Raw genomic sequence first — 26,865 nt, 5'->3', positions numbered from 1 at the left:
TCAGGCATCTCTCCGGCCATGCCTTTTCTCCTTTTGGCTCTCTTTTTAGGTAGTTCAGCCTCCACTTCCATGTCTGTGTTGTTCTCCCTCTCCTCTAGTTTTTGATTTGTCTGTTTCACAAATGTGTCTGCAGCTGTCTTCACAGTTGGAAAGTCCCTGGCAATACTTTTGAGGCCATCTTGTGTGGCAGTCACCATATGATGGGCAGAGAGAATGTCCATCCCCTTTGACTGGAGGTACTTTGACAGAGGAGTTGTTGCTCAAACACTCTAAGAAATATCTGTGCTGTTAACACAGTTTCATGCTTCAAGAGACACTCTTTAAAGCCTCGTGCTTTGACACAAACAGCTGGCTTTTCTTTTTCCCTCTTTTCAATGGCTTCCATCGTCAGCACTACATCAACGAAGAGGCCATCATCTGGTTTTCCAAAATGTCCAAAGATTTTCTGGAGGGCATCATGCTTGGCCCACCACCGTGTCTCACCTATTGGACTGAGGCGTCTGTGTCTTGTGTTTTCGGTTTGTTTCTCCCACAGATTAACCCTGTGATGGGACTCCTTGATGAACACAGCTATGTCATTAAGTAAATTAAAGAGTGATCCACTTTCAATGACACTTTGTGTTGTGTCAGCAATCACAAGATTAAGTATGTGTGCATAGCACCACACATGCACATGAGTTGGAGACTGGGCAGTCATAAGTGCTGAAAAGCCTTTGTACTGGCCCTGCATATTTGAAGCACCATCTGTTGCATTCCCAATGCACATGGCCTTGTCTAGATTCAGATGCTCTAAAACTCCGGAAAGCAAGTTTACAAAGTACTGCCCCGTGGATGCTTCGCACCTCACTATGGAGACAAGCCTCTCCTGCACAGACTCAGTAACATACCTGATGATTACTGAACACTGATCATAACCTGTGATGTCTTGGGTTGTGTCTAGCTGAACAGAAAACATCCCAGCTTTCTGGACATCACTGGCGATGCTCTCTTGAAGGAGATGGCCAAGTGCATCAATCACTGAGTTGACAGTTGTTTTGGAGAGTAGGGTGATGAGAGATCCTCTACCTCTTGATCCACTGGTCTGATGCAACTTCTTGCTTTTTTCAATGCAGTCATTCAAATGTTCTCCAAGGCACATATCATACTTGCCTAATAACACAATCAGTTCCAGAAAGTTACCATGATCGATGGTGTTATCACCTAAAGTGTATGCAGCCTCATTCTCCACATGCCTATAGCTGAGTCCCCTCTTCCCAAGTACTTTGATCACATCCACTATACGCTCTAAAACTTGCCGTCTCTTTTTCACTTGTGCTCTGTGAGCTGACAACTGACTGCCAGCAAACAAGCTCCTGATGTTGCCTTTTGAGCACCTTAAGAAAAAAGCTTCAGCACAGGTCTGGTGTGTAGTGCTCTTTTCATGCTCCTCTGTGCGCAGATGTATATGTCGCCAGTCACTCATGCCTGTTATAAATGTGCTGGTGTCAGTCAGCCTTGCAAATGCCAGACACACAAAGCAGAACAATAAATGGCGTTCTTTGCAATAAGTAAGCCACTTCCTGTTGGTGCCATCTTTACAGCTGAACACCCTCATCACAACTGCACTGCTACTGTTCTGCTGTGGGTGGTAATCTAAGAAGGCCTGTAATATGGCAGGTTCAGGGCGAGCAAAGTCATCGATGCCCTGGCTCTCACTCTCTTGCTCTTCCATCTCTCTCTCTTGCTCTTCCATCTCTCTCTTGCTCCATCTCTCTCTCTCTTGCTCCATCTCTCTCTCTTGCTCTTCCATCTCTCTCTCTTGCTCTTCCATCTCTCTCTCTTGCTCTTCCATCTCTCTCTCTTGCTCTTCTCTCTCTCCTGCTCTTCCATCTCTCTCTCTTGCTCTTCCATCTCTCTCTCCTGCTCTTCCATCTCTCTCTCTTGCTCTTCTCTCTCTCCTGCTCTTCCATCTCTCTCTCTTGCTCTTCCATCTCTCTCTCCTGCTCTTCCATCTCTCTCTCTTGCTCTTCCATCTCTCTCTCCTGCTCTTCCATCTCTCTCTCCTGCTCTTCCATCTCTCTCTCTTGCTCTTCCATCTCTCTCTCTTGCTCTTCCATCTCTCTCTCTTGCTCCATCTCTCTCTCTTGCCCTTCCATCTCTCTCTCTTGCCCTTCCATCTCTCTCTCTTGCTCTTCCATCTCTCTCTCTTGCTCTTCCATCTCTCTCTCTTGCTCTTCCATCTCTCTCTCCTGCTCTTCCATCTCTCTCTCTCCTGCTCTTCCATCTCTCTCTCTCTCTTGCTCTTCCATCTCTCTCTCTCTTGCTCTTCCATCTCTCTCTCCTGCTCTTCCATCTCTCTCTCTCCTGCTCTTCCATCTCTCTCTCTCTCTCTTGCTCTTCCATCTCTCTCTCTCTTGCTCTTCCATCTCTCTCTCTTGCTCCATCTCTCTCTCTCTTGCTCTTCCATCTCTCTCTCTTGCTCTTCCATCTCTCTCTTGCTCCATCTCTCTCTCTCTTGCTCTTCCATCTCTCTCTCTTGCTCTTCCATCTCTCTCTCCTGCTCTTCCATCTCTCTCTCTTGCCCTTCCATCTCTCTCTCTTGCTCTTCCATCTCTCTCTCTTGCTCTTTCATCTCTCTCTCTTGCTCTTCCATCTCTCTCTCCTGCTCTTCCATCTCTCTCTCTCCTGCTCTTCCATCTCTCTCTCTTGCTCTTCCATCTCTCTCTCTTGCTCTTCCATCTCTCTCTCCTGCTCTTCCATCTCTCTCTCTCCTGCTCTTCCATCTCTCTCTCTTGCTCTTCCATCTCTCTCTCCTGCTCTTCCATCTCTCTCTCTTGCCCTTCCATCTCTCTCTCTTGCTCTTCCATCTCTCTCTCCTGCTCTTCCATCTCTCTCTCTTGCTCTTCCATCTCTCTCTCCTGCTCTTCCATCTCTCTCTCTCCTGCTCTTCCATCTCTCTCTCTTGCCCTTCCATCTCTCTCTCTTGCTCTTCCATCTCTCTCTCTTGCTCTTCCATCTCTCTCTCTTGCTCCATCTCTCTCTCTTGCCCTTCCATCTCTCTCTCTTGCTCTTCCATCTCTCTCTCTTGCTCTTCCATCTCTCTCTCTCCTGCTCTTCCATCTCTCTCTCTTGCTCTTCCATCTCTCTCTCCTGCTCTTCCATCTCTCTCTCTTGCCCTTCCATCTCTCTCTCTTGCTCTTCCATCTCTCTCTCCTGCTCTTCCATCTCTCTCTCTTGCCCTTCCATCTCTCTCTCTTGCTCTTCCATCTCTCTCTCTTACTCTTCCATCTCTCTCTCTTGCCCTTCCATCTCTCTCTCTTGCTCTTCCATCTCTCTCTCTCTCTTGCTCTTCCATCTCTCTCTCTCTCTTGCTCTTCCATCTCTCTCTCTTGCTCTTCCATCTCTCTCTCTCCTGCTCTTCCATCTCTCTCTCTCCTGCTCTTCCATCTCTCTCTCTTGCCCTTCCATCTCTCTCTCTTGCTCCATCTCTCTCTCTTGCCCTTCCATCTCTCTCTCTTGCTCTTCCATCTCTCTCTCTCTCTTGCTCTTCCATCTCTCTCTCTTGCTCTTCCATCTCTCTCTCTTGCTCTTCCATCTCTCTCTGCTGCTCTTCTGTCTCCTCTGTCACAGACTTCTCCACTTTTGATGATAAATCAGCTGGTGCAACATGGATTGGCACAATTTGTTAAGACTTTGAGAAGTTTGAGAAACTAACCTTAAGCATAAAATAAAATTTACTATCAGTAACTTCATAGCACCCGCCCAGCAGTATATAAACTCCGTCATGCTAGTTACGCTGTACGAGTTATTCTAAGCGACTGTATAAAGTCACCACAACGAAAACAAACTACAACTAAAATTAGTTTATATCTGACACAGATAGACAGCAGGTCATAACTTCTTACCTGAAGTTCAGTTCCTCTGCCACTATGACCGGCGGCCGCCTCGGGTCTCTCCTCCTCCTGCCTCCCCTTTCCTTCATCCACCTGCTGGCCTCCACCACTTGCTGATCTTGCTAAATCTATGGAAGCTATGCCATAGCTACCACCAAACAATTCAGTAATTTTCACACATTTGGCAGCGTCTGCCTGAAGGGCTTGTTTCTTTTTGGCCCTAATTTTTTCGGCACCTCCTTTCCTTTTTTTGTTCTCCATTTTCTTTAGTTCGTCTATAAGATTGCTAAACATGGGGGAGGGTGCATCCGACCTCCTCGGCTGTAATTGGTCCAGCCCAGAGTCGATCATGACCAATTGGCCAATCCAACACCTTTCATTGTTTATACCCTTCCCAAAAAAAAAACAAAACAAAAAAAAAAAAACGGTCGGCCCATAAAAACAAAAAATCGCCAGCGGCCCACCGGGCAAGTGCCCGGTATGCCCGATGGCCAGTCCAGCTATGAGGGCAGGGCTGTGTTGGTCTGAGACTGTAGACATTAAAAAGTCCACAGGAGAGATGGTAGCTGATTAAACAAGTGTCATGAGATAATAACAAAATGCAAAGATTGGTGACAGCGCTTGGAACCATAAGGCAACAAAAAACTGTGAGAAATAATTTAGGCTCTGCCTGTGAATCACTCTTTGCTTCTCTTCTTCCATCCCATCATTTCATATATCACTCTGCACACACACACACCCACACACACACACACACACACACACACACACACACACACACACACACATTAAAAAATAATAATAATAATTAAAAAAAAAAAGTTGCCTCAACAAAAGGGCACCTTGGGCACCATCAGGAAAGGGGCGGGTGCTCAAGCCCCTGTAGCCCCCCCCCCCCCCCCCCCCCCCCCTCTGTACGTTCCTGCTGTTAGGTTAATTGTGCTGATCCTCGGGTTGGGGGATTTGTGTTTGTACTGGAGCGCAAAATTCAAACCAATGGAAGATGGACAACAAAAGTTCAAAGCCATCAGGTGTTCAGGTTAGAAAAAAGAGAAAAGATGCAGGTAAGCAGACGTGTGATTGGATAATGGCAGCTCATCCTGAACCAATCAGACTAAACTCCAAACAATACATTATGTTACAGATTTTAATATTAATTAGTCATTGTTACTTGTTGATTTGTCCTTTTCTCATTGTGTGACGAATTATGACGACTGTTTGGTAGCTGTTATTGTCTCTCTCTCTCTCTTCATGTGTGTTTCTCTGGTGAAACAATAGTTTTGTGTTAATGTTAGGGCTGCACGATTTTGCATAAAATGAGAATCACGATTTTTTGGCTTAGAATTGAGATCATGATTCTCTCATAACAACAAATAAACATAAAAACAACAAATGTCTCACGTTTTGTTGTTGCAGCAAAATGTTGTCTTGCTTGAAATTCCGTCTCCACCGTTGCTCGACGCTGCGTGTACAGAGCAGGTAGTGCAACAATAGAAAAATAGTTGCGGGACGGCACTGTGTAGCGTTTGTCTAGGGTGTTGATCGTTTTCCTAAATCCCTCGTTTTGCACAGTGTTGATGGGAGCCATATTGTCAATCCTCAAGGATTGACGTACGCACGATGTAGTTATAAAACAGGGTTTATTCTGGTCTTGGCAACCCGTGAGAACTGCTCACGGACAAAACAATAAAACAAAAACATCACATCAAAATGCGCTCTTGTACGTAGTGTCAATCAATCAAAAAAATCCTTAATTACAGAAAATAAACCATTTAAAATACACAAACCTCGTGAGCTGACATCCAGGAGGTGCTAAATAGAGCTTTATGGCCTTATTGCCTTATCTTCCATCTTCTTCGTCAATTATTTTCACTCTTTAAACAATATTTTCTCCATGTGTGGAGCTAACTGTGAGTTGCAGCATGCAGACACCATGTGTGCTAGCAAAAGAAAAGTGGCTGGGTGGAGACCCAAACAGCAAAACTGTACCCTACACAGTTCACCACCAGAGGGTGCAAAGGAACAAAATCCAGACATACAGCTTAACAAATATCAAATGCAACAAACATCAAATGCAAAAGACCGTTACACTCCCACCAATCACTTGTGATTAAAAAGAATAAAGTATTGCCTATGAACTAATGAACGGCTTTTGAATGAACTATCGTGAATTATCCTTTAAGCAGAGTGCGGTGGAGAATCGTCTTCCGCTTCCATCAGAATGACTGTCTTCTGAATGGGTCTTTCCAGGTGCACAGGTTTGGAGTTACGTTTTCCTGCTCTATCCAGGGTTGGATCACTCAGCAGCAATTTCACCTTCCTCACTTTTCCATCCTTTCCAGGATACACTTCAATGATCCTTGCCAACTTCCACTGGTTGCGTGGAGTTATCTCATCCTTCAGGAGGACAACATCATTGATCTTAGCATTTCTGTGCTCTTTGGTCCACTTCTGTCTTCCTTGAAGATTTAACAAATACTCCTTTTTCCACCTTGTCCAGAAAGTGTTGGCAAGTAGTTGAACATGACGCCACCTCTTACGGAGATAAAGATCTTCTTTCACAAACCTTCCTGGAGGTGGAGAGATGATTGTGGACTTCATGGTTAGTATGTGATTCGGTGTTAAAGGTTCTGGGTTTGATGGATCACATAGTTGGTCAGTAGTCAATGGTCTGCTATTAATCACTGCCATGACTTCATACAGGAATGTCCTCAGAGAGGAGCTGTCGAGTTGTTTGGCTGATTGTTCCAGAATGGACATGAGAACACTTCTTATGGTGCGAATTTGTCTTTCCCAGACACAACCCATATGACTAGATGCTGGGGTGTACATGAGAAACTCACAGTCCAGTTTCCCTAGCTTGGCTTGATCCATTTCCTTAAATGCTCCAATAAACTCATTTCTAGTGCCGACAAAATTCGTGCCTTGATCACATCTTATCTGACGAACTGTACCTCTGATGGCCATGAATGCACGTAATGAGTTGATGAGGGAATCTGTAGAGAGATCGTCAAGCATTTCAAGATGCACTGCTCTGGAGCACATGCAAGTGATTAGCAAGCCATAACGCTTTAGCTCCTTGCGGCCTTCTTTGACATAAAAAGGACCAAAGCAGTCCATCCCACAGTAGGTGAATGGCGGTGTGGTCTCCATCCGATCCTCTGGGAGGTCTGCCATCTTCTGCTGCTCTGTGCGCCTTCTGAACCTTCTGCATTTTACACATTTATAGATGTAAGATGACACGATCTTGCTGCATCCAAGAATCCAGAATCTGTTAGCTCGAAGTTTGAGCAAAGGCTGTTTCTTGAACCATCTTTATGATTGTTAACTCTGCTTCCTTTCTCTCTTGTTACACTACTGATGTCGTGTGATCTACTCTTGTGATCCTTTGCTTCTTTCACATAGCGCTTGAGTCTAGCAACTGCCTTAATCATCCTCGACCAGTCGGAAAACTTGTGTAAGCGATCTAACAGTGACCTTTGTTCCTCCCCTTGTATCTTGTGGACTTGAACCTTCTTAACCTCCGGGTCACTGGTTGATAACTCTCCCACCTTAATTTCCCCACTGGGTATGATCTTCTGCCAAAGGAGGTCTGGGCCTTTGAACCAGTTTGATGCTACAAGTTGTTCTGCTGTGAGACCTCTTGAGGCGTGGTCTGCCGGATTATCTTCGGAAGTTACATACCTCCATTGGGTTGAATCTGTGCTTTGTTTGATGCGTTCCACTCGGTTTGCAACAAACACATGAAATCTTCTGGCTTCATTGCTGACATATCCGAGTACCACCTTCGAGTCAGTCCAATACCTTTCTTCTGAAATTTCCATTTCCAATTCCTTTTTCAGCATGTCACCAGTGCGCACAGCAACAACGGCCGCCGACAACTCAAGCCGAGGTATAGTTGTGACTTTGGTTGGTGGAACTCTTGATCTTCCCATCACCAATGAGCAGTGGACTTCACCAGTTGTGCTTACTGCTCTGAGGTAAGTGCACATTCCATATCCAGATGCACTTGCATCAGAAAAATGATGAAGTTCGTAGTGCTGTGCCTTGAAGGTCGAAGGAATGTAGCATCTGTGAACCTTTACGTCTGCAAGGTTTCCCAGGTCACGCAACCAATACTCCCACTGAGGTCGAAGTCTGTCAGGTAAGTTATCATCCTGGCTGAGTTTATCTCGACACATTTGTTGCAAAATCTGCTTTCCCAGCAGAATGAAAGGTGACACAAACCCAAGTGGATTGAACACAGAGGCGACTGTGGCCAATACTCCTCTTCTGGTGAGTGGTTTGTCCTTAACAACTACTCTGAACTGAAATTGATCTGATGCCACACACCATTGTACGCCAAGTGCTCTTTCCATGTGTACTTCACCGAGTGCCATATCTAGCTCTTTGGGAGCTGCAGCGCATTCTTCTTTCGGAAGCGAAGCTAGAACTTTGGTGCTGTTTGAGATGAACTTGTGCAACCGAAGTTTGCCCATGCTGCAGAGTTTGCGTGCTTCATTAACCAGCTGTATTGCCTGATCTTCAGTGTCAACACTTGCTAGTCCGTCATCAACATAGAAGTTGGTTTTGATGAACTTGATGGTTTCTTCATTAAAACTTCCTTCCCCTTCAGCTGCAAGATGCTTGAGGCCATAGTTGGCACAACCTGGAGAAGATGCTGCTCCAAATAGGTGTACCTTCATCCTGTAGACAGTGAATGGAGTTTCAAGGTCACCGTTCTCCCACCACAAGAACCGTAGGTAATCTTGGTCACAAGCATGCACATGGAATTGGTGGAACATGCGTTCGATGTCACACATGAAAGCCACTGGGCCTCTTCGGAAGCGACACAAGACTCCGAGCAAGGTGTTTGTTAGCTCTGGACCAGTGAGGAGATGGTCATTTAAGGAAGCGCCTTGGAACTTGGCAGAGGCATCAAAGACGACACGAATCTTTCCGGGTTTTTGTGGATGATACACACCATGATGTGGGATGTACCATACTGGTGTCTTGTCAATGTCTTGCTCTGTGACCTTTTCAGCATCTCCATGGGCTAAGATGTCATTCATGAATTTCTTATAGTCCATGTAGTACTGCTTGTTACTCTTGAGCCTTTTTTCTAAACATTTGAGGTGATGAATAGCACATACCTTGTTGTTTGGCAGGTTCGGCCTTTCACTCTTAAATGGGAGTGGCATTTCAAAATGACCATCCTCCTTGTGCCTAATGCCGGCCTTCATCTTTGTTAAAAATTTGAGATCTTCTTGAGAGACCTTTGTGTCTTCTGGTGCTTTCTCAACAAAGTCAGACTTCAACATCTTTAGGACCTCTGTGGGAGAGATCATTTCCTTTATTTGAGTTCTGTAGACATAGTGAACCTTGTTGGTGAGATTTAAAGAGGGATTAATGTCAGGCACCACTTCCTTCACAATGACTTGGTGACTTATTCCGAAGGCGTCTCCATAATCGAGACATGGATTGCCATAACCCACAATACTCCATCCCAGATCAGTTCTTTGCACAAACGGCTGATTTTCCTTTCCAGACACAACCTCACAAGGAACAAGTGCTTGGGGGCAGTTGTACCCAATCAGCAGACCAACATCACAGCTTTGTAGTGGAGCGATCTCACTTGCAATGCAGTCAAGATGAGACCATGCCTTAGCTGTTGCAGGCGATGGAATGTGATCTCGGTTTGCGGGAATAAAGTCTCTGGCATACGTCACTGGTAGGGAAATGGTCTTATTTGAGTAGAACCCTCTGACTTGTAGACCTGAGAACTTGCGACAGGACACAACTGTGTTTCTTGAAGACATAGTAGTGAGCTTTAGCTGAGTCGATTCACCTTTGATATGCAGAGCTTGTGCCGTTTCTTCAAGAATAAAGGTCGTATCGCTCTGTGTATCAAGGAGCACGTACACAAGAATTTCATGCGCTGGCTCACCTTTGGTTGACACCCATACTGGAATAATGGAAGATGTGTGAGTGTCGTCAACATTCTGTGTGACTCTGTTAGAAGTCGCTTCACTTGTTGTTGGTGTGACACTGTTGTCTTGTGAGACATCTGCGTTCGTTTGTCTTGTCCTGTCACTGTTCTTGTGTGGATTTCTCCTTGTTCTGTCTTCCTTCGTGCGATTGTCATGAAGACATGTTGGATGTCTTTTATTACATGTGTCACAGGTTTCTCTCCCTTCGCAATCCTTGGAGCGATGACCAGAGTTCAGACAGCCAAAACATAACTTCTTGTCTTGAACAAACTTTAGTCTCTCAACAATGCTCTCATTTATGAACCTTCTACACTTAAGTAGGCTGTGACTCGACCTTTCACAGTACACACAACTAGCACTAACAGTCCTATCATTTGAGTTAGTTGCTAGCACCTTTGCTCCATTGCCTCTGTTCCTTGTTGTTTTTGCCCCTTCAGTTTCACTTGGCTTCAGAGCAAAGAGAGATGTTATGGGATTACAGGCAATTTTGGCTTCCCGTGAGATGAAATCTACGAATTGGCTGAAGCTTGGAAAGGTGTGAGTCTCTTCTTGCACTTCTGTAACCTTTCTGTTCTACCTTGAAGTAAGCCAATCTGGAAGTTTTGCGAGCATTTTTTGGTTTTCATTGCAGTCATTGAGCACTTCAAGCCCCTTCATTTGCGACATGGCTGTCTTACAGCAGCAAAGGAAGTCAGCAAATGCTTGAAGTTCCATACTGCCTTTAGAGCTTATCTTAGGCCATGCGTCAAGTTTGTCTCTGAAGGCCTTTGCTACGAGGAAGGGATTTCCATACCTCTCTACGAGAACTGTCCATGCTGCATAGTATGCAGACTCTGTGCCAAGCGGGAAGTAGCCTTCTATTGCCTTCCTTGCAGGTCCACTTACATATTTCCTCAGATAATAAGTCTTCTCTTCAGTTGGTATATTTTTCCTGTCAATCAGAGTCTGAAAGGAAATTTTCCAATCATTATATCTGATAGGGTCGCCACTGAATATTGTTGGCTCTGGTACCGGAAGACGACTTGCATTAAGAGACACTGCAAATGCTTTGACCAGATCTTCTGTGTTCACCTCTTGGTGCGGTGTCACATTTCGTGGCGAGGAACACCGTTTCATATGCTGGTCATTGTTTTCAGACTTGACTTCATTTTTATCAGATCTGTGGTGAAGTAGGTTGTATATTTCTTCATCTGAACCTTCACTTTGTTCATACACTCGCTGTCGAGCCTTTGCTGCATTCAGCTTTTTTACAGTCTCAAGTCGCTCTACTTCTCTGCGCTTAGCTTCTAGAGCCTTTTGTCTTTGTGCTATTTCTGCTTCTTGCCTTTCAATTTCCTTCATATGGATTTCTTGTTCAAGCAGAACTTGGAGAGCAGCCTCATTTGCTGCAACTTCAGCAGCTGCATCTTGTCTTTTAGCCGAGAGCCGGCTGGAGTGTCTAGAGGAAACCCTCGAATGAGAAGAGAGCTTAGTGTGGTGTGACTTAACACTCATCCTGTCTGAGGCTTCTAACTTAGGCATAGACTCAGTCTCCTTCCATTTTTCATCCCTTTGACTTTTCACATCTGAGGCTACGTATTTAGATGAAGACTCAGTGTCCTTCCAAAGTTCTTCATCTCTTTGAACCTCCGCATTACTTGGGCTTGGACACTTTCTTACAGATTTGATAATTGTCTTTGTTATGGCTTCACACGTATCCATCCTTCGTCTTGTGTCACTATCTGGAGATTCAATACGTCTCAAGTCATCATAGGCTGCATTCACATCCTTAGAAGCACTCAAAACCTTGGAAACATGTTCTTGTAGCAGATCCTTTGAGCATTGACCATCTATAGCTCCTTTGGCATTCTTAATGACAACCTTCCACTTCTCATAGCGCACACTGAAACGATGTGCAGCCTTCTTTATGTGCTCACCGTACAGTTCTTTGCCCTTTTCCGTCAATGTACGGACTCGTTGGCTCTGTCGTGCTCTTTGTGAGGTAGTAGAAACATCATCAGCTGTGCCTTCAACTGCTTGTAGTTGCTCATCTGCAGAAAGTTGTTCCACATCACCCTTTTCACTGACTTCTGGATTAGCCTCAAACTCTGCCATTGTTGGAGGGGTTTGGGTTTTTTGTGTATCTTACTTAGCCTTAATGTAAAGGTGCAGCAGCTTAAATTTGATTTGTTAGTTGAGGAGCAAATGAATATTAATCTTCATTTACTGTTACAACTTTAAAGCACAGTAATTACTATTACTCCTTAAACATCACTTAACATGTATACTTAACTCACATTACATCTCTTCTCCAAGCCAGTAATACTGTTTCTTACAGCAACTGCTGAAGCCCACCATATGCACGATGCACAGGTTACTCATCACAACATTAACTTAACACTGTATGAATATCAGTCACTTGAACAGCAGAAATGTAAACAATGAGAAGGAAAGAAAAAAGAAGAAATATTTCAGTCCTTTGTTTATTTATAAAAGGAAACTTATCTTAATTAATTTTACAGTCCTTTTCCTTTTTATTTCTCTTTCTTGTGGTTAATTATATTGAGTCCTTTAACTGAGGCAACACTTATTTTCGGGGCACCTGAATTTCCTGCGGGGCTGCGTCCTTCATCTACCCGTGCAGAGCGGAGTTCTCACTGTAGCACCCTCAAGGATTGACGTACGCACGATGTAGTTATAAAACAGGGTTTATTCTGGTCTTGGCAACCCGTGAGAACTGCTCACGGACAAAACAATAAAACAAAAACATCACATCAAAATGCGCTCTTGTACATAGTGTCAATCAATCAAAAAAATCCTTAATTACAGAAAATAAACCATTTAAAATACACAAACCTCGTGAGCTGACATCCAGGAAGTGCTAAATAGAGCTTTATGGCCTTATTGCCTTATCTTCCATCTTCTTCGTCAATTATTTTCACTCTTTAAACAATATTTTCTCCATGTGTGGAGCTAACTGTGAGTTGCAGCATGCAGACACCATGTGCGCTAGCAAAAGAAAAGTTGCTGGGTGGAGACCCAAACAGCAAAGCTGTACCCTGCACAGTTCACCACCAGAGGGCGCAAAGGAACAAAATCCAGACATACAGCTTAACAAATATCAAATGCAACAAACATCAAATGCAAAAGACCGTTACACATATCTTTGGTCAGGTGATAAGTGATAGCCTCCGTGATGTCTTTGTGCCTGCGGGAGTTTGACGTGTATAGGGAAGCGCTGTATAAGGTTCCCGTTATTGATGTTTGGGTGGTTGACCCGGACGGATTTTCTCCTGTCACTTTCTCGTCATCCCTGACGTGCTCTCCGTTGTTTTTTCCCTGCTAATTTTAGCATCACACGGCACAGCTTCTGTATCACGTGGTATAAGGCTCCGCCCTTGTGATTTGTTGAGTAGGAAGAGTGAGCGCTTGTTTTCATGCAGAGTACGTCCCGGATCAAAATGTGAAGTTTTACAAATCACCACTTCTTTAGTGAATATCATTTCAGTCTCAGACAATCTCGTTTCTCTTACAGAGGTTGAATGCACCTTCTGCGGATGGCGGTACCACACAGTGTGCGTGGACTTCCCCTGCACAGAAGGCAACTACAAATGCTGTGAATGCTAAATAAACAGAAACAAATGATCCCTGTTGTCTTTGCTTGATGATTGGTTTGAGTCTTGACAATCCACATTGCTGGCGTTGCATCTTTCAATGCCAGCAATGGCAGGTATCAGTGCTCAAAGCTTTTGTGTTTGTTTCCAACAAGTTGCCCACCTCGGGAAACAAAAATGTGTTCTTTTACTTGTCAGATGAACATATGAGACACTTTGACTCTTCAGTGCAGTGTGGAGCCTAACAAAGATCTGTTTTGTGTCCCAGCTGATCAGCAGGAGGAGGAGAGTCTGACGGAGCAGCAGAGGAACATTTTCAGCTACTTGGACTCAGCTCAGCCACTACAGAGGAAACAATGAGCTCAACACAGAAGGTGACAGACAGAGCAGGACCATATGACCAAAGATATTTATCACCATATACATTTGAACATTTGCCATAACGATGTAGCTGACGATAGAATTGACACCAGACAAAATACTTTACAGCTGCACAACTTTATTAAAAACCCATCAATGTATTTTCACTGAAACAAGCAGCTGTTGTTTATGTGCATTAAAGTTATATAAAAATGTAACAGTGCAAATGCAAATTCCTCGCTGACAGTTTAACCAAAAGGCGTTTCCAGTGGAAACTGGCCGACACATCCTGAGCATAACCATGTATAATATCCACTAAACTTCAGAAGAGGTTATACAGTCGTGGCCAAAAGGTTTGAGAATTGCATAAATATTGGAACCTGGAGAAGTTGCTGCTTAAGTTTTTATAATAGCATTTTGCCTGCACTCCAGAATGTTATGAGGAGTGATCAGATGAACTGCATCGTCCTTCTTTGCCATGAAAACGAACTTAATCCCCAAAAAGCCTTACCACTGCATTTCATTGCTGTCATCAAAGGATCTGCTGAGACCATTTCAGTGATCGTCTTCTTAACTCAGGTGAGAATGTTGGCGAGCACGAGGCTGGAGATCATCATGGCTGTATCCCGATTCAGGTTCTGCAGCTTTAAAGTCCTCAAGGGCCGCGTACTCAAAGACCGCTAAGGCCGAAGTGCGAGGCTCGTAGGCTCGTGAAATGGGACGTCTAGCCTCCGTCGCGCTGCCCAGGTTGCCTAGCAACCATGATACTAACAGCTGGAAACGTTTCATACAGCTTTGTTTGACAGAAATGAAGGAGAACATATTTAGTTCATTTGTTTCTACATGAGCTCTGTGTGATTTGATGAGTATCTGAGGCTGAGACCACAGGACTGTGAAACATGATTGTTGGGCTTCATTTCTGTGCTGAACAGTCGTTTAAGATTAGCTGTAAATAACAATTAGCTGATGTTGTTCATGAGACTAAAGTCATCTCACTGTGGTAATGTAAATATAATATGGCCAATATTATAGTTATCATATTAATCACTTCACTCACAGACAAGTATCTGTGACAGTGTGTATACAGATGTGTCATATATAAGAGACAAATATTGTTCATTTAATATGTTGGTACTAAATGTGGCTGAATGCTTACATATATGTGTAAAAAGCAAATGTACGAGCTGTGATAACTGTGTCTGATAGAATGAAGAGTAGACTGATATATGAAATATTCCTTTATTGGGTGAGAAAATCAGACCATGTCATAACTGCTGTAAGTCACACAGAATAGATATCAGAGCCTTAAACAGGCTGACTTCTGCTAAATGGGTCAAACTGGGCAGAAAGTCTACAAACACATAACATCCTTATAGAATATGATGTAACACTATAGATCAACTTAGCTCAGAATATATAAAGCATATAAACAGTTACAGCAATATGATGCAACAAACACAGCAGCTACTGATCCAAAATACTCAAAGCTTCATAGAACTGAAACCAACATTTATTTTTAGCTCCATCCTGCTGCTGATACAGACTTTAGGTTTCTGAACATTAAACTTGTTGCTGCCTTTCATAGTGTGTAACTTGAAGGCCCTGAGTACTTTCTCCCACACTGGAAACACTGGGATGATCACATTATTTGAACATTACCTAATAAGACGGATTCAGCACAGACAGTTATGTTAAACTTTCCTAGCAGTCCTTCACAAACAGGGAACAGTCTGTCTATTCTCTCCATCTGTCAGCTGCTGCTGGCTCTTCCTCCTCCTCTTCCTCACACACTGCTGAGTTTGTCCTGGTGGATCATCAGGGCTGCAAAGCCTCACAGATGATGTGCAGCAGTGGCTCCCTCAGTCTGTCCTCACTCTGGACACTTGCAGTCGTCACACATGGAAATCAAATGTGTGATAAGCTGCAGGATTCAGACACAAGTGTAACTTATAAACACATGTTCATACTTTTATTCCACAATCAGAGAGAAAGAAACAGAGAGAGAGTGCAGGACAGACAGACAGGTGACAGTCTCAGGTGTACACACTGCTACACAACAGCACCAGAGAAGCAGGATTTAGTGTTTGTGTTATTACGAGTGTAAACAAGAAGAGTTCCAGATGGTGCAGTGGACACATGTGTGACTGCTGTGATTAAAGCATCTTTCTTTCAGCTTAACGAGTGAACCGTCAGCTCGTTCAAACACACGTTAAAGTGCGTTTGGCTCGACACCACCGAACAGAGGCAGCAATATAACACAGCTAACATTAACAGTGCAGTGAATCCTGCTTGTGCCGTGATGTTCAGGACTGCAAACCGAGCAGCATCACTGACTTTCAGCTTGTTGTGTTTGTGGATATATGACTGACTTTAATTATCCACAAAATCATCACATTCTCTGTCAGATTAAGGTCGACTATTGAACGGCGTATATTTTAAAGGCTTTAAAACCAAGTTAACGCTGAAAGTACAAACATCACTAATGTCACATAACTCTGCCGACAAGGCATAGCTATGGCTATGAAATGCTCTTTGTGTATCACTTCTTCATTATGAAAGATGTCATTAATGCACTAGTAATGTCTCATCTGGAGTATTGTTCAATCATTTGGTCAGCAGCTAATAAGACAGATCTTAACAGACTTCAGTTAGTCCAGAATAAGGCGTCCAGATTAGTGTGAAGATGTTCATACTATACTAATATTGATCAAATGCATAATAACCTTTCTTGGCTTCCTGTACAGGCTAAAATATTCTATGGCTTACTTGTAGTTCTAAAGAAAGCAATTCTGTTAAACACACCACATTTATTCTGCTCAGCTGCAGTATCCAGATGAAATACATCATCATATTACACAGTTTTCAACAAACTGCAATTTAGTAAATGCTCGAGTTAAAAGTAACGTTTTGTAAAACTGTTACATTTAGAGCAACTTTTAAGTGGAATAAGTTGCCTTAAAAAATTAGAGAATTATTCAAAACTTCAATGAACACTTAAAAGCCGATTTACAGAGCTTTTAGTTGTTGTAAATATTGTAAGACATGATTTGTTTTTGAAATTTGTGTGATGTGCCTCAATGTTATTGATATTATTATTATTGATTGCTTATATTTGAACAATTGTGAAACCTCACTGTGGATGTAAGAGTGAAATTATGTGGATATCTTGAATCCACTTTATTGTGTAATATTTTATGTGAGTATTTGACGGAAGACGAGTAACATCTGTTGTGGAAGCTAACGGGGTTCCTTTCGAATAAACAAACATAGGATTTATTATCACTGAATAATTCTGTATAAATCTATACAAATTATAGAAATATGTAATAGGAAACAACAAAATAATCTAAATTATAAAATAGTGTGTGTGTGTGTGTGTGTGTGTGTGTGTGTGTGTGTGTGTGTGTGTGTGTGTGTGTGTGTGGTTTTAGTGTTTGAACAGTCATGAATTATCTTTAACAGCAGGTTGGATGTAATGTGTTAGAACTACCAGCAGGTGGGGATAAGAGACCTTTAAGGTGTTTGGTGCCACGCTCCACCTTCAGGTTTAAAACTAGTGTTAATGGAGTTTGAAGGTTGAGTTTGTTCCACGACTGCATTTCACTCACTGCCTCTGTTTGTATCTCTGTCACTGCAGGACCAACATGGAGCCAGAAGTCAGTGCTCTCAGGAGGCCGACAAACCTCACAGAAGAAAGGGAGAGAAAAAACACACCTGTGACGAGTGTGGGATGGAGTTTACTCTGAAGGCTTCACTAAAACGGCATCAGGTCATCCACACTGGAGAGAGACCGTTCAGCTGTGACTTGTGTGGAAAGTCTTTTTCCAGGAAGGGTTACCTAAAAACACACCAACTCATCCACAGTGGAGTTAAAGCGTACAGCTGTGATCAGTGTGGCAGAGCTTTTACTCACAGTAGCCACTTACAGAGTCATCTAGTTACCCACTCTGGAATTAAGGCATACAGCTGTGACGAGTGTGGAAAGTCTTTTTCCTTGAAGGGTTACCTAAAAGAACACCAACTCATCCACAGTGGAGTTAAAGCGTACAGCTGTGATCAGTGTGGCAGAGCTTTTACTCGCAGTAGAAGCTTACAGAGTCATCTAGTTACCCACTCTGAAATTAAGCCATACAGCTGTGACGAGTGTGGGAAGGGTTTTACTGTGAGGGCTAAACTAAAACGGCATCAGGTCATCCACACTGGAGAGAGACCGTTCAGCTGTGACGAGTGTGGAAAGTCTTTTTCCTTGAAGGGTCACCTAAAAGAACACCAACTCGTCCACAGTGGAGTTAAAGCGTACAGCTGTGATCAGTGTGGCAGAGCTTTTACTCGCAGTAGCCACTTACAGAGTCATCTAGTTACCCACTCTGGAATTAAGCCATACAGCTGTGACGACTGTGGGAAGGGTTTTACTGTGACGGCTTCACTAAAACAGCATCAGGTCATCCACACTGGAGAGAGACCGTTCAGCTGTGACTTGTGTGGAAAGTCTTTTTCCTTCAAGCGTTCCCTAAAAGAACACCAACTCATCCACAGTGGAGTTAAAGCGTACAGCTGTGATCAGTGTGGCAGAGCTTTTACTCAAAGTAGCCACTTACAGAGTCATCTAGTTACCCACTCTGGAATTAAGGCATACAGCTGTGACATCTGTGGAAAAACCTTCAGCCAGAGAGGGTACCGAAATACACACCTACGCATTCACACCAGACATGATGTGTACTGCTGTGAACAGTGTGGCAAATACTTTACAACAGACGCACACTTACAACGACACATGTTTACCCACACTGAGGAGAGACCTTATCGATGTGACCTGTGTGAGAAGACTTTTAAAGCTCCACATCACCTGAGACGACACCAACAGATCCACACCAGAAAGAGACTCTACAAGTGCAGCTACTGTGAGGTATATATTTATATTGTTATCTTGTCATTTTAGCCTGACTGTTTGGAACAACTCTGCTCATTAAACTGTGTTAGCATGTTAGCAATTCTACTGCATGGAAAAGCAGCTCTGAGTGATTATTCAGATTTTCCTTTCAGTTATGATTTTAGTATTACTGTAGTATTATGGTGGTAGTATTGTAGTTATTGCAGCCCAGTAAACTGAGTGTGTTAACTGAAACAGTCAAATGTAGTTGGACGTCTGCAGAGATGCTCTTTATTTCAGGCGACGTTCAGGATACGAATGTTGAAGGACTGACTTACACTGTCTTTGTGTCTTTGTTTAGAAGCAGAGCGACACAGATGGATCCAGTTCTCAACCCTGTCATCACTGTGGTGGTGGGAAAGACTTTCATTGTGACCTCTGTGGAAAAACTTTCAGTCAGCAAAAGACCCTAAAAGTACATCAACGTAGACACACTGGAGACAAACTGAAATACTGCAAAGAATGTGGGAGAAGCTTCACCACATCAAGTGAGTTAAAACAACATGAACTGATTCACAGTGGGGTTAAAAAGCACCTCTGTGATCAGTGTGGGTCATCCTTCACCACTGAAGGTGAGCTTAAATCACACAAACGAGTCCACACAGGAGAGAAACCACACAAGTGCAGACACTGTGAGAGAAGCTTCTCACGGTCAGGTAATCGTAACATTCATGAACGTACACACATGGAAGGAAACTACAGCTGTGACCAGTGTGACAAGAGCTTCAGGAATCTCAGTTCATACTCTGCACACAAACGATCCCACGTTACTAATAAACTGTTTCACTGTTACCAATGTGCCCAAACATTCACCTCATTGTCTGCTCTGTGCAAACATCAGCGCGATCACTCAGGGCTGAAATCACTCCCATCACTGGATCACAGTGAATCTGAAGACACAGAAAGATCCTCTGGTTTCTGTGTCAGACTCAAACAGCTTGAGATCAGGCTCCACAGAGTTCAGATAGAATCATTTAAACTTGTGTTGAACTGAACTGGTTGCTGGGCTGAACTTCTACATAATACAGATCTACATGGGATCTTCTTTTCTGTTGTTTTACTGAGTCAGTTTTGTCCTTTTTTCTCTGTCCTGGTTTTGCTCGTCTGTAAATGATTGAAACTCAGTCAAATAGTTCATTGTTCTCCAGCAAAACGTTTTGGAAACTCATGTTTAACCTTTAAAACTCTGACATGTTTTAGCACACAAGGCTTCATCGGGGAGTTCACTCATGATTGGACCATGAGAACAAAGGTTTTTAGTTCTTTCAAAGAGAGTCTTGGAGATGTTTGATGTTTCTGTTTTTCTGAAACCACCTGAAAGAAAAACTATTTTTCTTGCTTTATGTAGTGTGGAAGTTTTTAATCTTTCTTCATCTGTGATGTTCTTGAATGTGTTCACGTGAAGATGGTACAAATAAACTGTCCTTTCAGCTTTAGCTCCTAATTTATTCATTATTTATGGATGTAGCACAGCAGCCGTCTCTTGATTAACACATGGAGGGCTCGGGATCTGATGGTGTCGTCTCCCTATTTGCCCACTCAGTAAATCTCACTCATGGCCAAGAAATTGAAATAAACCTTGTTTCCCTGCTGGATAGTGATCCACTGTAACTCTGCTCCTCCTTCCTGTTTAGGATTTCTGTGGCTGAAGTAAAATTCCCTCCATCCATCACTTATCCCAGCTAACCCAAAGTGAAATAAAGTTTTGCTCGTCTTAAAAAAGCATTACAATAATGGGCATTACCAATGCAAACTGAATGATACAGAAGATGAAAGAAGAGACTTTGATCAGTTAATAAAGCTCATGATCTGGATTCATTGTGGCTGCTACACAGATACTTCTGGGTCACTTCTCTCAGTTAGGAACCTTCCTCACCAAACTGACTGTTGGACCACACCCCTGGTTTCATGAGAAATTGTTTCAGCCATGATTTCTCTTCCTGTATTTCAGAGTAAAGACTGAAGTGACAAATGGAAGCATGTTTAAAAAACACAATGTGAGAGAGACGTTGAGGTCCTTAGAAGTTACCCTGGGTTTTTCTGTCACCCTGCTAGATGTTACACACCTTGTTATTGGACTGATTTCTACTGCTGGACTACTCCTGCGGAGAGCATTGAGCTGTTATTGAGCTGCACATACGTTACGACCTGCTTAAGTTCGAGGTCACAGCGTCTGTCGAGCAGCTGGAACATAATGAAGTCTACAAGGTTAAAGTTTTCTCTTCAGTTATTGTTCTTTCTGCTGCTTGGTTTGATGGATCTGAGAGCTTTTGTTTTTATTATTGTTATTATAATTATCATGAATATTTTACTCTCTAGAAGCTTTAAAATAGTGTTTGTGTTTGAAAAAATTGATTTAAGAATTGAACAGAAACATCTGTCCTTCTGAAAATCGCCCAAAGGCACGGAGACAAAGTCAAAGGATGCAACCTGTAACTTTCTCTTCCTTCATGTCAGGACCATCATCCATGATTTATATAAAATGCATATAGCAACAGTAGCACTTTAGTTTGGACTTTATGATTTCTGTAACTGGAAAATATTATTTTGTTTAAAGACAGAAGTGACCGCATAGTTGCAACATCAAAGGGAAATATTAATTAATTAGCATCAAGTATATTTGTTGCTTAAGCGTTTGCACTATAACTTAAGTAGGATTATAACTTTTAAGGAAGGAAAGATTTCAGATATTTAGTTCACTGCTTCAGTTATTTTATATGAAATTAAAACATTTACGTTGGTCAAATATGATGCTCTAAATCAAATAAAAGTTTGAAAATAAATGATGTTTTTTTAAATGCTGCAACAAATGTTCACAAAAAGTAACTATAATTAAAACCAGTTAAACAAAATCAAATGTTTGAATCATGCTTAACCAAATGCCAGGCTGGGGAGCTGAACCTAAAGTATACGTAGAAAGATTTCAACATGTGAGCAGTTTTTAATGTTTTTATCACATATAAATGTCACAGCAGTGGGTCCTGGCCCAATGCTTTGTGTTTTTGGTTTTCTTTGACTCTTGTTTTTCTTGCTTTTTGTTCTTCTTATTTATCAGGCTCTCAGTAATCTTAGTTCTCCCTCCCTCAGTGTTCATTTCAGCCTGTGTTTAGTTTCTGTTCCCGTGTCCCACGTTTCATCGTTTCATGTCGAGTCAGCCCTGTCTCTCTGTTTCCTGTGTCTCCCCAGTCAGCCCCGCCTCCCTCGGGCACTCATGTGTGATACAGAGTAATAAACCTGACTACATTTGCTACACTCTCTTTATTACCTGTTACTTTAAAATTCATACACTAATTATGTCTGCCCATCTCTCTAATGTGAAGGTCAAAGGTCAACATCCCAGTGACATAAGAATAATCCCAAAGGGGCAAAGGCAGCGGTTAATTTAGCACATTTAGCATTAAGGGTACAGCAAGGATATACTTTTACTTATTGTGGCAGGGGTGTGGTCTCTGGCCTGCTGCAGTGGAGGCTGGTGGCGGGACATTGGACGGCACAGGTGAGGGTGATGGAGCTCATGACTCTCCCCTTTATAGTGACGGAGGAGACTGGCGTGGGGGAAGCGTGTAGTGGAGGAAGCCGAGGAGAGAGCTGGTTTCTGGCTACAAAGACGGCGTCAAACCAGAAAAGATTGCTCGTGGTCAAATGTCAAAGGAGCTTGCAAAGAAAAGCGTCTGGACTTCTTTAAGTTGCTTGAAGACGTTTCACCTCTCATCCGAGAAGCTTCTTCAGTTCTAAGGTCAAATGGTGGAGAGTCCCAGATATAAACCTAGTGGGAGTGACCCCCCACAGAGGGACAAAAGGACCCCCTGATGATCCTCTAATCGCCTGAGCCAAGGTGTGAAACTGGGTGTGGGTCCCAATCAGCCAGAGTTTCGGGTGAGTTCATTGTGAAACCTGGCCCCACCTTATCATGCGAATTCCTGAGATCAGATGGCCCAGGATGTGAGTGGGCGTTAAGGCGTCTGGGAAGGATCTCAAAACTGGATTATTGATGGCAGAGAGTTGATGTCGTAAACCCCGCCTCTGTTCAAAGATGGTCGCTCACAGTGGACATAGATGCTTCTTTCACTCCTCTTTCAAACCATCTGTCCTCTCTGTCCAAAATGTGAACATTGGCATCCTCGAAGGAGTGTCCTTTGTCCTTAAGATGCAGATGGACTGCTGAGTCTTGTCCTGTGGAGGTGGCTCTTCTATGTTGTGCCATGCGCTTGTGAAGTGGCTGTTTGGTCTCTCCAATGTAGAGGTCTGGGCATTCCTCGCTGCACTGTACAGCATACACCACATTGTTAAGTCTGTGTTTTGGCGTTTTATCTTTCGGGTGAACCAGTTTTTGTCTGAGCGTGTTGCTGGGTCTGAAATGCACTGGGATGTCATGCTTGGAGAAAACTCTCCTGAGTTTTTCTGATACACCGGCTACATAGGGGATGACAATGTTGTTGCGTCTGTCCTTCTTATCCTCCCTCGCTGGTGTCTGATCTTCTTTTCTGTGCCTCTTTGCTGACAGTAGAGCTGGGCGATATGAGATTTTTTCATATCACGACATGTTTTTTTCATTTCAGGCGATAACGATATCTATCACGATATAAGCCAAATAACTATATTTGTAAGATTTAAATGTGCCGTTGCTCACAAGTAAAATGTGAAATAATCAGCAGCTTGTTTTTATTTAAATATTTATTTCCCATAATAAGTTCAACAGGGTAGATGTACTTAAGGAACATGAGACTTTTTCAGATAAATAAAGCCAAATATTGCAAACTACACAAAAGGCAGCCGCTAAAGCGTTTACGTTTCAAAATAGAACAAACGAAACAGACTAAATTGTCAATTCCACTTAGAAACAAAATATTAATTCTAAAAATAAATCTTAGTTTGTTTTACAGAAGAACAGACAAAACTGACTAACTTTTGTCAATATCAAATAAACTGAGAACTAAAAGGAAATTCTCAATCTCTCCTTGTTGTATAGCTGAGCTTTTCAAACAGTTTTAACAGTTACTTTAGTCTGACAAAAGCCGAATGACGAATTAGCGCTTCCAGTCAGAGACTGAGGCTACGTCCACACGTACACGGGTGTTTTTGAAAACGGAGATTTTCCGTTTTCGTTTTAAAAAATAATCCCGTCCACACATAAAGGCAGAAATGAAGGAAAACGCTGCTATGAACATGCCAAAGCAGCAGGTGGAGCTAGATTCCTAACCGTGCAGAAATGTACAGTGTGACGCATGCACCAGTTTATTGTATTTCCAGACTTGCTTTCGGCACAATTTACAGTGCACGCTACTCTGTTTTTGTCAGACTTGAAATAGCCGAAATACCTTCACACTATGGAACTTCTATGGCTCTTCCGTTCGACAATCTCTCCGGCATTGGAACCATCATCTGGTTTTTCTTCGGTCACGCTCGGTTGAATTTTCTAGTCGGCACACTCATTTCCTCCATTACCCGCTGGCTGCTTCCCAAACAAACACACGTGCGGCTTGGCACTTGTGCTGTACGTAACAAGTCACGTGACGTGACGCTGCGGCTGTGATTGGTTCGGCTCTGCGCTACTTAATTTGGATTGGCTGACCTTTTTTTTTTTTTTTTTTTTTTAAGAGGACAAGAGCGGCGAGGTCTATCGCGATAGCTTAATTTCTCTATCGAGTAAAAGTTATATCGCGATACATATCGTTATCGTTCTATCGCCCAGCTCTAGCTGACAGAGGCTCCTTTGACTACGATGACCTGGATGACTGAGAACCTTCACAGACACTTGTGGTCAAATAATGTGTTGTGCAGCACGCAGGACAGACAGCGCACAATGTGCTTTAAAGTAGCAGCCAAGAAAGGTGTAATTTAAGTCTACGAGCAGTGAACACCCGTGTGCACACCTGTGTGGATCAGCGCGCTTGTATTCAAATGGTTTCCACATGTAATGGTCTGCAAGAGGATGTAGCGAGCCATAGCCCCGTCCCCCAGGGCATGAAACAGGCATGGAGGAGATCCAGGCCCCAGAGTGCGAGAGCCCAAGGAGGACAACCGGAGGGGCATCTGTGCCACCCTCATGGGAAGGGCTGAGGATCCCCAGACGAGGCGTCACCCAGTAGCCACCGAGCAGAAGCTAGAGGGGGCTTCACCAGCGTGCCCAACGGCTCCGCCGGCAGCCGGCTGTGCCAGAGTGAACCGAGCCGCAGGCCCAGAGGCCGGAGGCCCGAGGGCCCCCCACACCCCGGAGGAGGCCTGACCGAGCAACAGGCGCCAGGCCCCGCCAGGTAGCCACCGGGAGTGAGCCGGTACATACCTGAGCGCCCAGCCCCGGACACCAAGAACCACCAATGCACCGACCCCTGAGGGCATCAGTCACCAGCAGGGAGTGTGGTGAGGGGAGATAGGCCTTGGAGGGCCTGGGAGTTCCCAGAGAGGTGGAGTCTAAGACCCGACCTGACATATAGACACAGACAAACAGGCACACACAGACACAAACATGCGTTCCCACCCTCATGCACACATATACAAACACTCAGCACTCACCCAACGTAAGGACTGACATAAATGGACATGTACACACAATCACACTCCCCAAACATACTCTATACCCCGGGTCCAGGTACCCTCGCCCCCAGAGGGGGAAGCAGAACCCAGACCCAAGAGATGTTACCCTTCCCCCCGGGGTGGAGGCAAGCAGACCGTCCCAGGCTCCGCAGCAGCAGGGAGGCCAATCGGACAGCTAACATCTCCTCCCAGCCCCCCCGCCCCGATGGCTAGCAGAGAACGGGGGTGTGTGAAGACCCCATACCTCCCTCCTCCCGCTCATGTGTAGTGTTGCTGCGTGTTGCTCTAAAGTGCATTTAAAACTAAAAAATGGTGCTGCTGCCAGAGAGCAGCAGGTGTTAGCACGGCCCCTCCCGAGAACCCTCAATGTCTACATGGATTTAAAATTGAGAGGTGGGCACCAGCGCCAGAGGTAGGTTTGAGTACACAGACCGTCCACTGGACGCCGTTAACGTGCCCACCCTCAAGGCCCTATATATATGTGTGTGTTATGAGAGTGTAAGTAATGTGGATGTCTAAGTTGTGAGATAAAATTGAGGCACAGGTGGCCAGAAGGGGACGGGGGGGGGATGTCTCACCTGCACTCCTGTGACACACCCGCACCCCAAGGCCCTACCTGTATGGGTGAGTGTGGTGGAGCGGGAAGAGGGAGGTAGCCGGGGATGGGGAGGAAAAGGAGGGAGGGGAGGATGCCCCTCCCTAGGGCCAGCTCCCCCGCTGACCCCAGTAGGCACCCCCGTCCTCTGGTACCCACCAAGGCAAGGGAGCCCAGGTCCATCCAGACCGCGGCCTACGGTAGCACTGCCAAGCCCCACAGGACCCGGGGCAGCCCACCCTACCCCACCGCAGAGGAAACTGTACCCACCCCAAAATGAACATATTTCAAGTAAACAGCTGGACTGATCAGGTCCAAACACAGAGTGATAAACTTGTCAAACAGCTGTCATATCTTTATATAGAAGCTCTTTATAAATGCTGCTCACTGCAGTCTGTTTACTAATAATGTCAAAGTGTTAGAAACACAGAAACATCAGAATGGTCTTTGTTCACAGAAACCTGTCTGGGATCCTTTGTTGTTCTTTTGATGCAGAGTTACATTATAAATATAAAGAGTTATTTCAGAGTCTCATCAGTTTTCCTGCATGTCTTTATTTAACACATCAGCAGGGCTGAAGCTCTCATGTTAAACACACACTGATCTATGGACACGTTCATGTGTTTCTAACAGAACCAGGCTGTTATCAGCCTGCACTAACATTATGTCACACACACTGAATGTAACAGTGACAGTTTACATCATCACACAATCAGCTGTGATTGTTTCACTGTCATCAAACGAGTCAACAGGAAGTAGAATCAATAGAAACCAATCATTTACTGACAGCATGTCTGATGGAAATAAGTGCAGATTATGTATGAAGTCTAACTGCACACAGTAACTGTGTTACAATAAGGACTTAACAGCGCCCTCTGCTGGAGTGTTTCACACTGAGAGCAGCTTTCCTCTGAATTCAGTGAGGTTATGACTGAAATTATTGGTGTAGTCGGTTTTATAAAGACCAGACCAGTAAAAACAAGAGTGTCTCTGCTGTCTGTGAGAAGATGGA

General features: G+C 43.8%; 3 protein-coding genes across 3 annotated transcripts in view; 2 read left to right on the top strand and 1 right to left on the bottom strand.

The window, feature by feature from the left end:
• LOC147337090 (protein NLRC3-like) overlaps nucleotides 1-26,865 on the top strand; it is a 290,822-nt gene that overhangs the window by 58,971 nt on the left and 204,986 nt on the right. The window lies entirely within an intron of this gene.
• On the top strand, nucleotides 5,011-20,160 carry LOC147337094 (uncharacterized). Its single transcript, XM_086285749.1, has 4 exons — nucleotides 5,011-7,852; nucleotides 13,703-13,808; nucleotides 17,432-18,700; nucleotides 19,026-20,160. The coding sequence occupies exons 2-4, from the start codon at nucleotides 13,791-13,793 to the stop codon at nucleotides 19,716-19,718; spliced, it is 1,980 nt and encodes a 659-aa protein (XP_086141875.1). The 5' UTR covers nucleotides 5,011-7,852; nucleotides 13,703-13,790; the 3' UTR covers nucleotides 19,719-20,160.
• LOC147337095 (uncharacterized) lies at nucleotides 10,809-11,935 on the bottom strand. Its single transcript, XM_086266045.1, is given in 2 exon segments — nucleotides 10,809-10,879; nucleotides 10,882-11,935. Coding segments are annotated over 2 exon segments (1,125 nt in total).

The sequence above is a fragment of the Aulonocara sp. 'chitande type north' Nkhata Bay genome, linkage group LG3, assembly GCF_057382095.1.
Source record: "Aulonocara sp. 'chitande type north' Nkhata Bay isolate Kocher_YH1m ecotype deep benthic linkage group LG3, A_spYH_male_GT1.1, whole genome shotgun sequence".
Lineage (NCBI taxonomy): Eukaryota > Metazoa > Chordata > Actinopteri > Cichliformes > Cichlidae > Aulonocara > Aulonocara sp. 'chitande type north' Nkhata Bay.
This window is presented reverse-complemented; position numbering and strand designations above follow the sequence as displayed.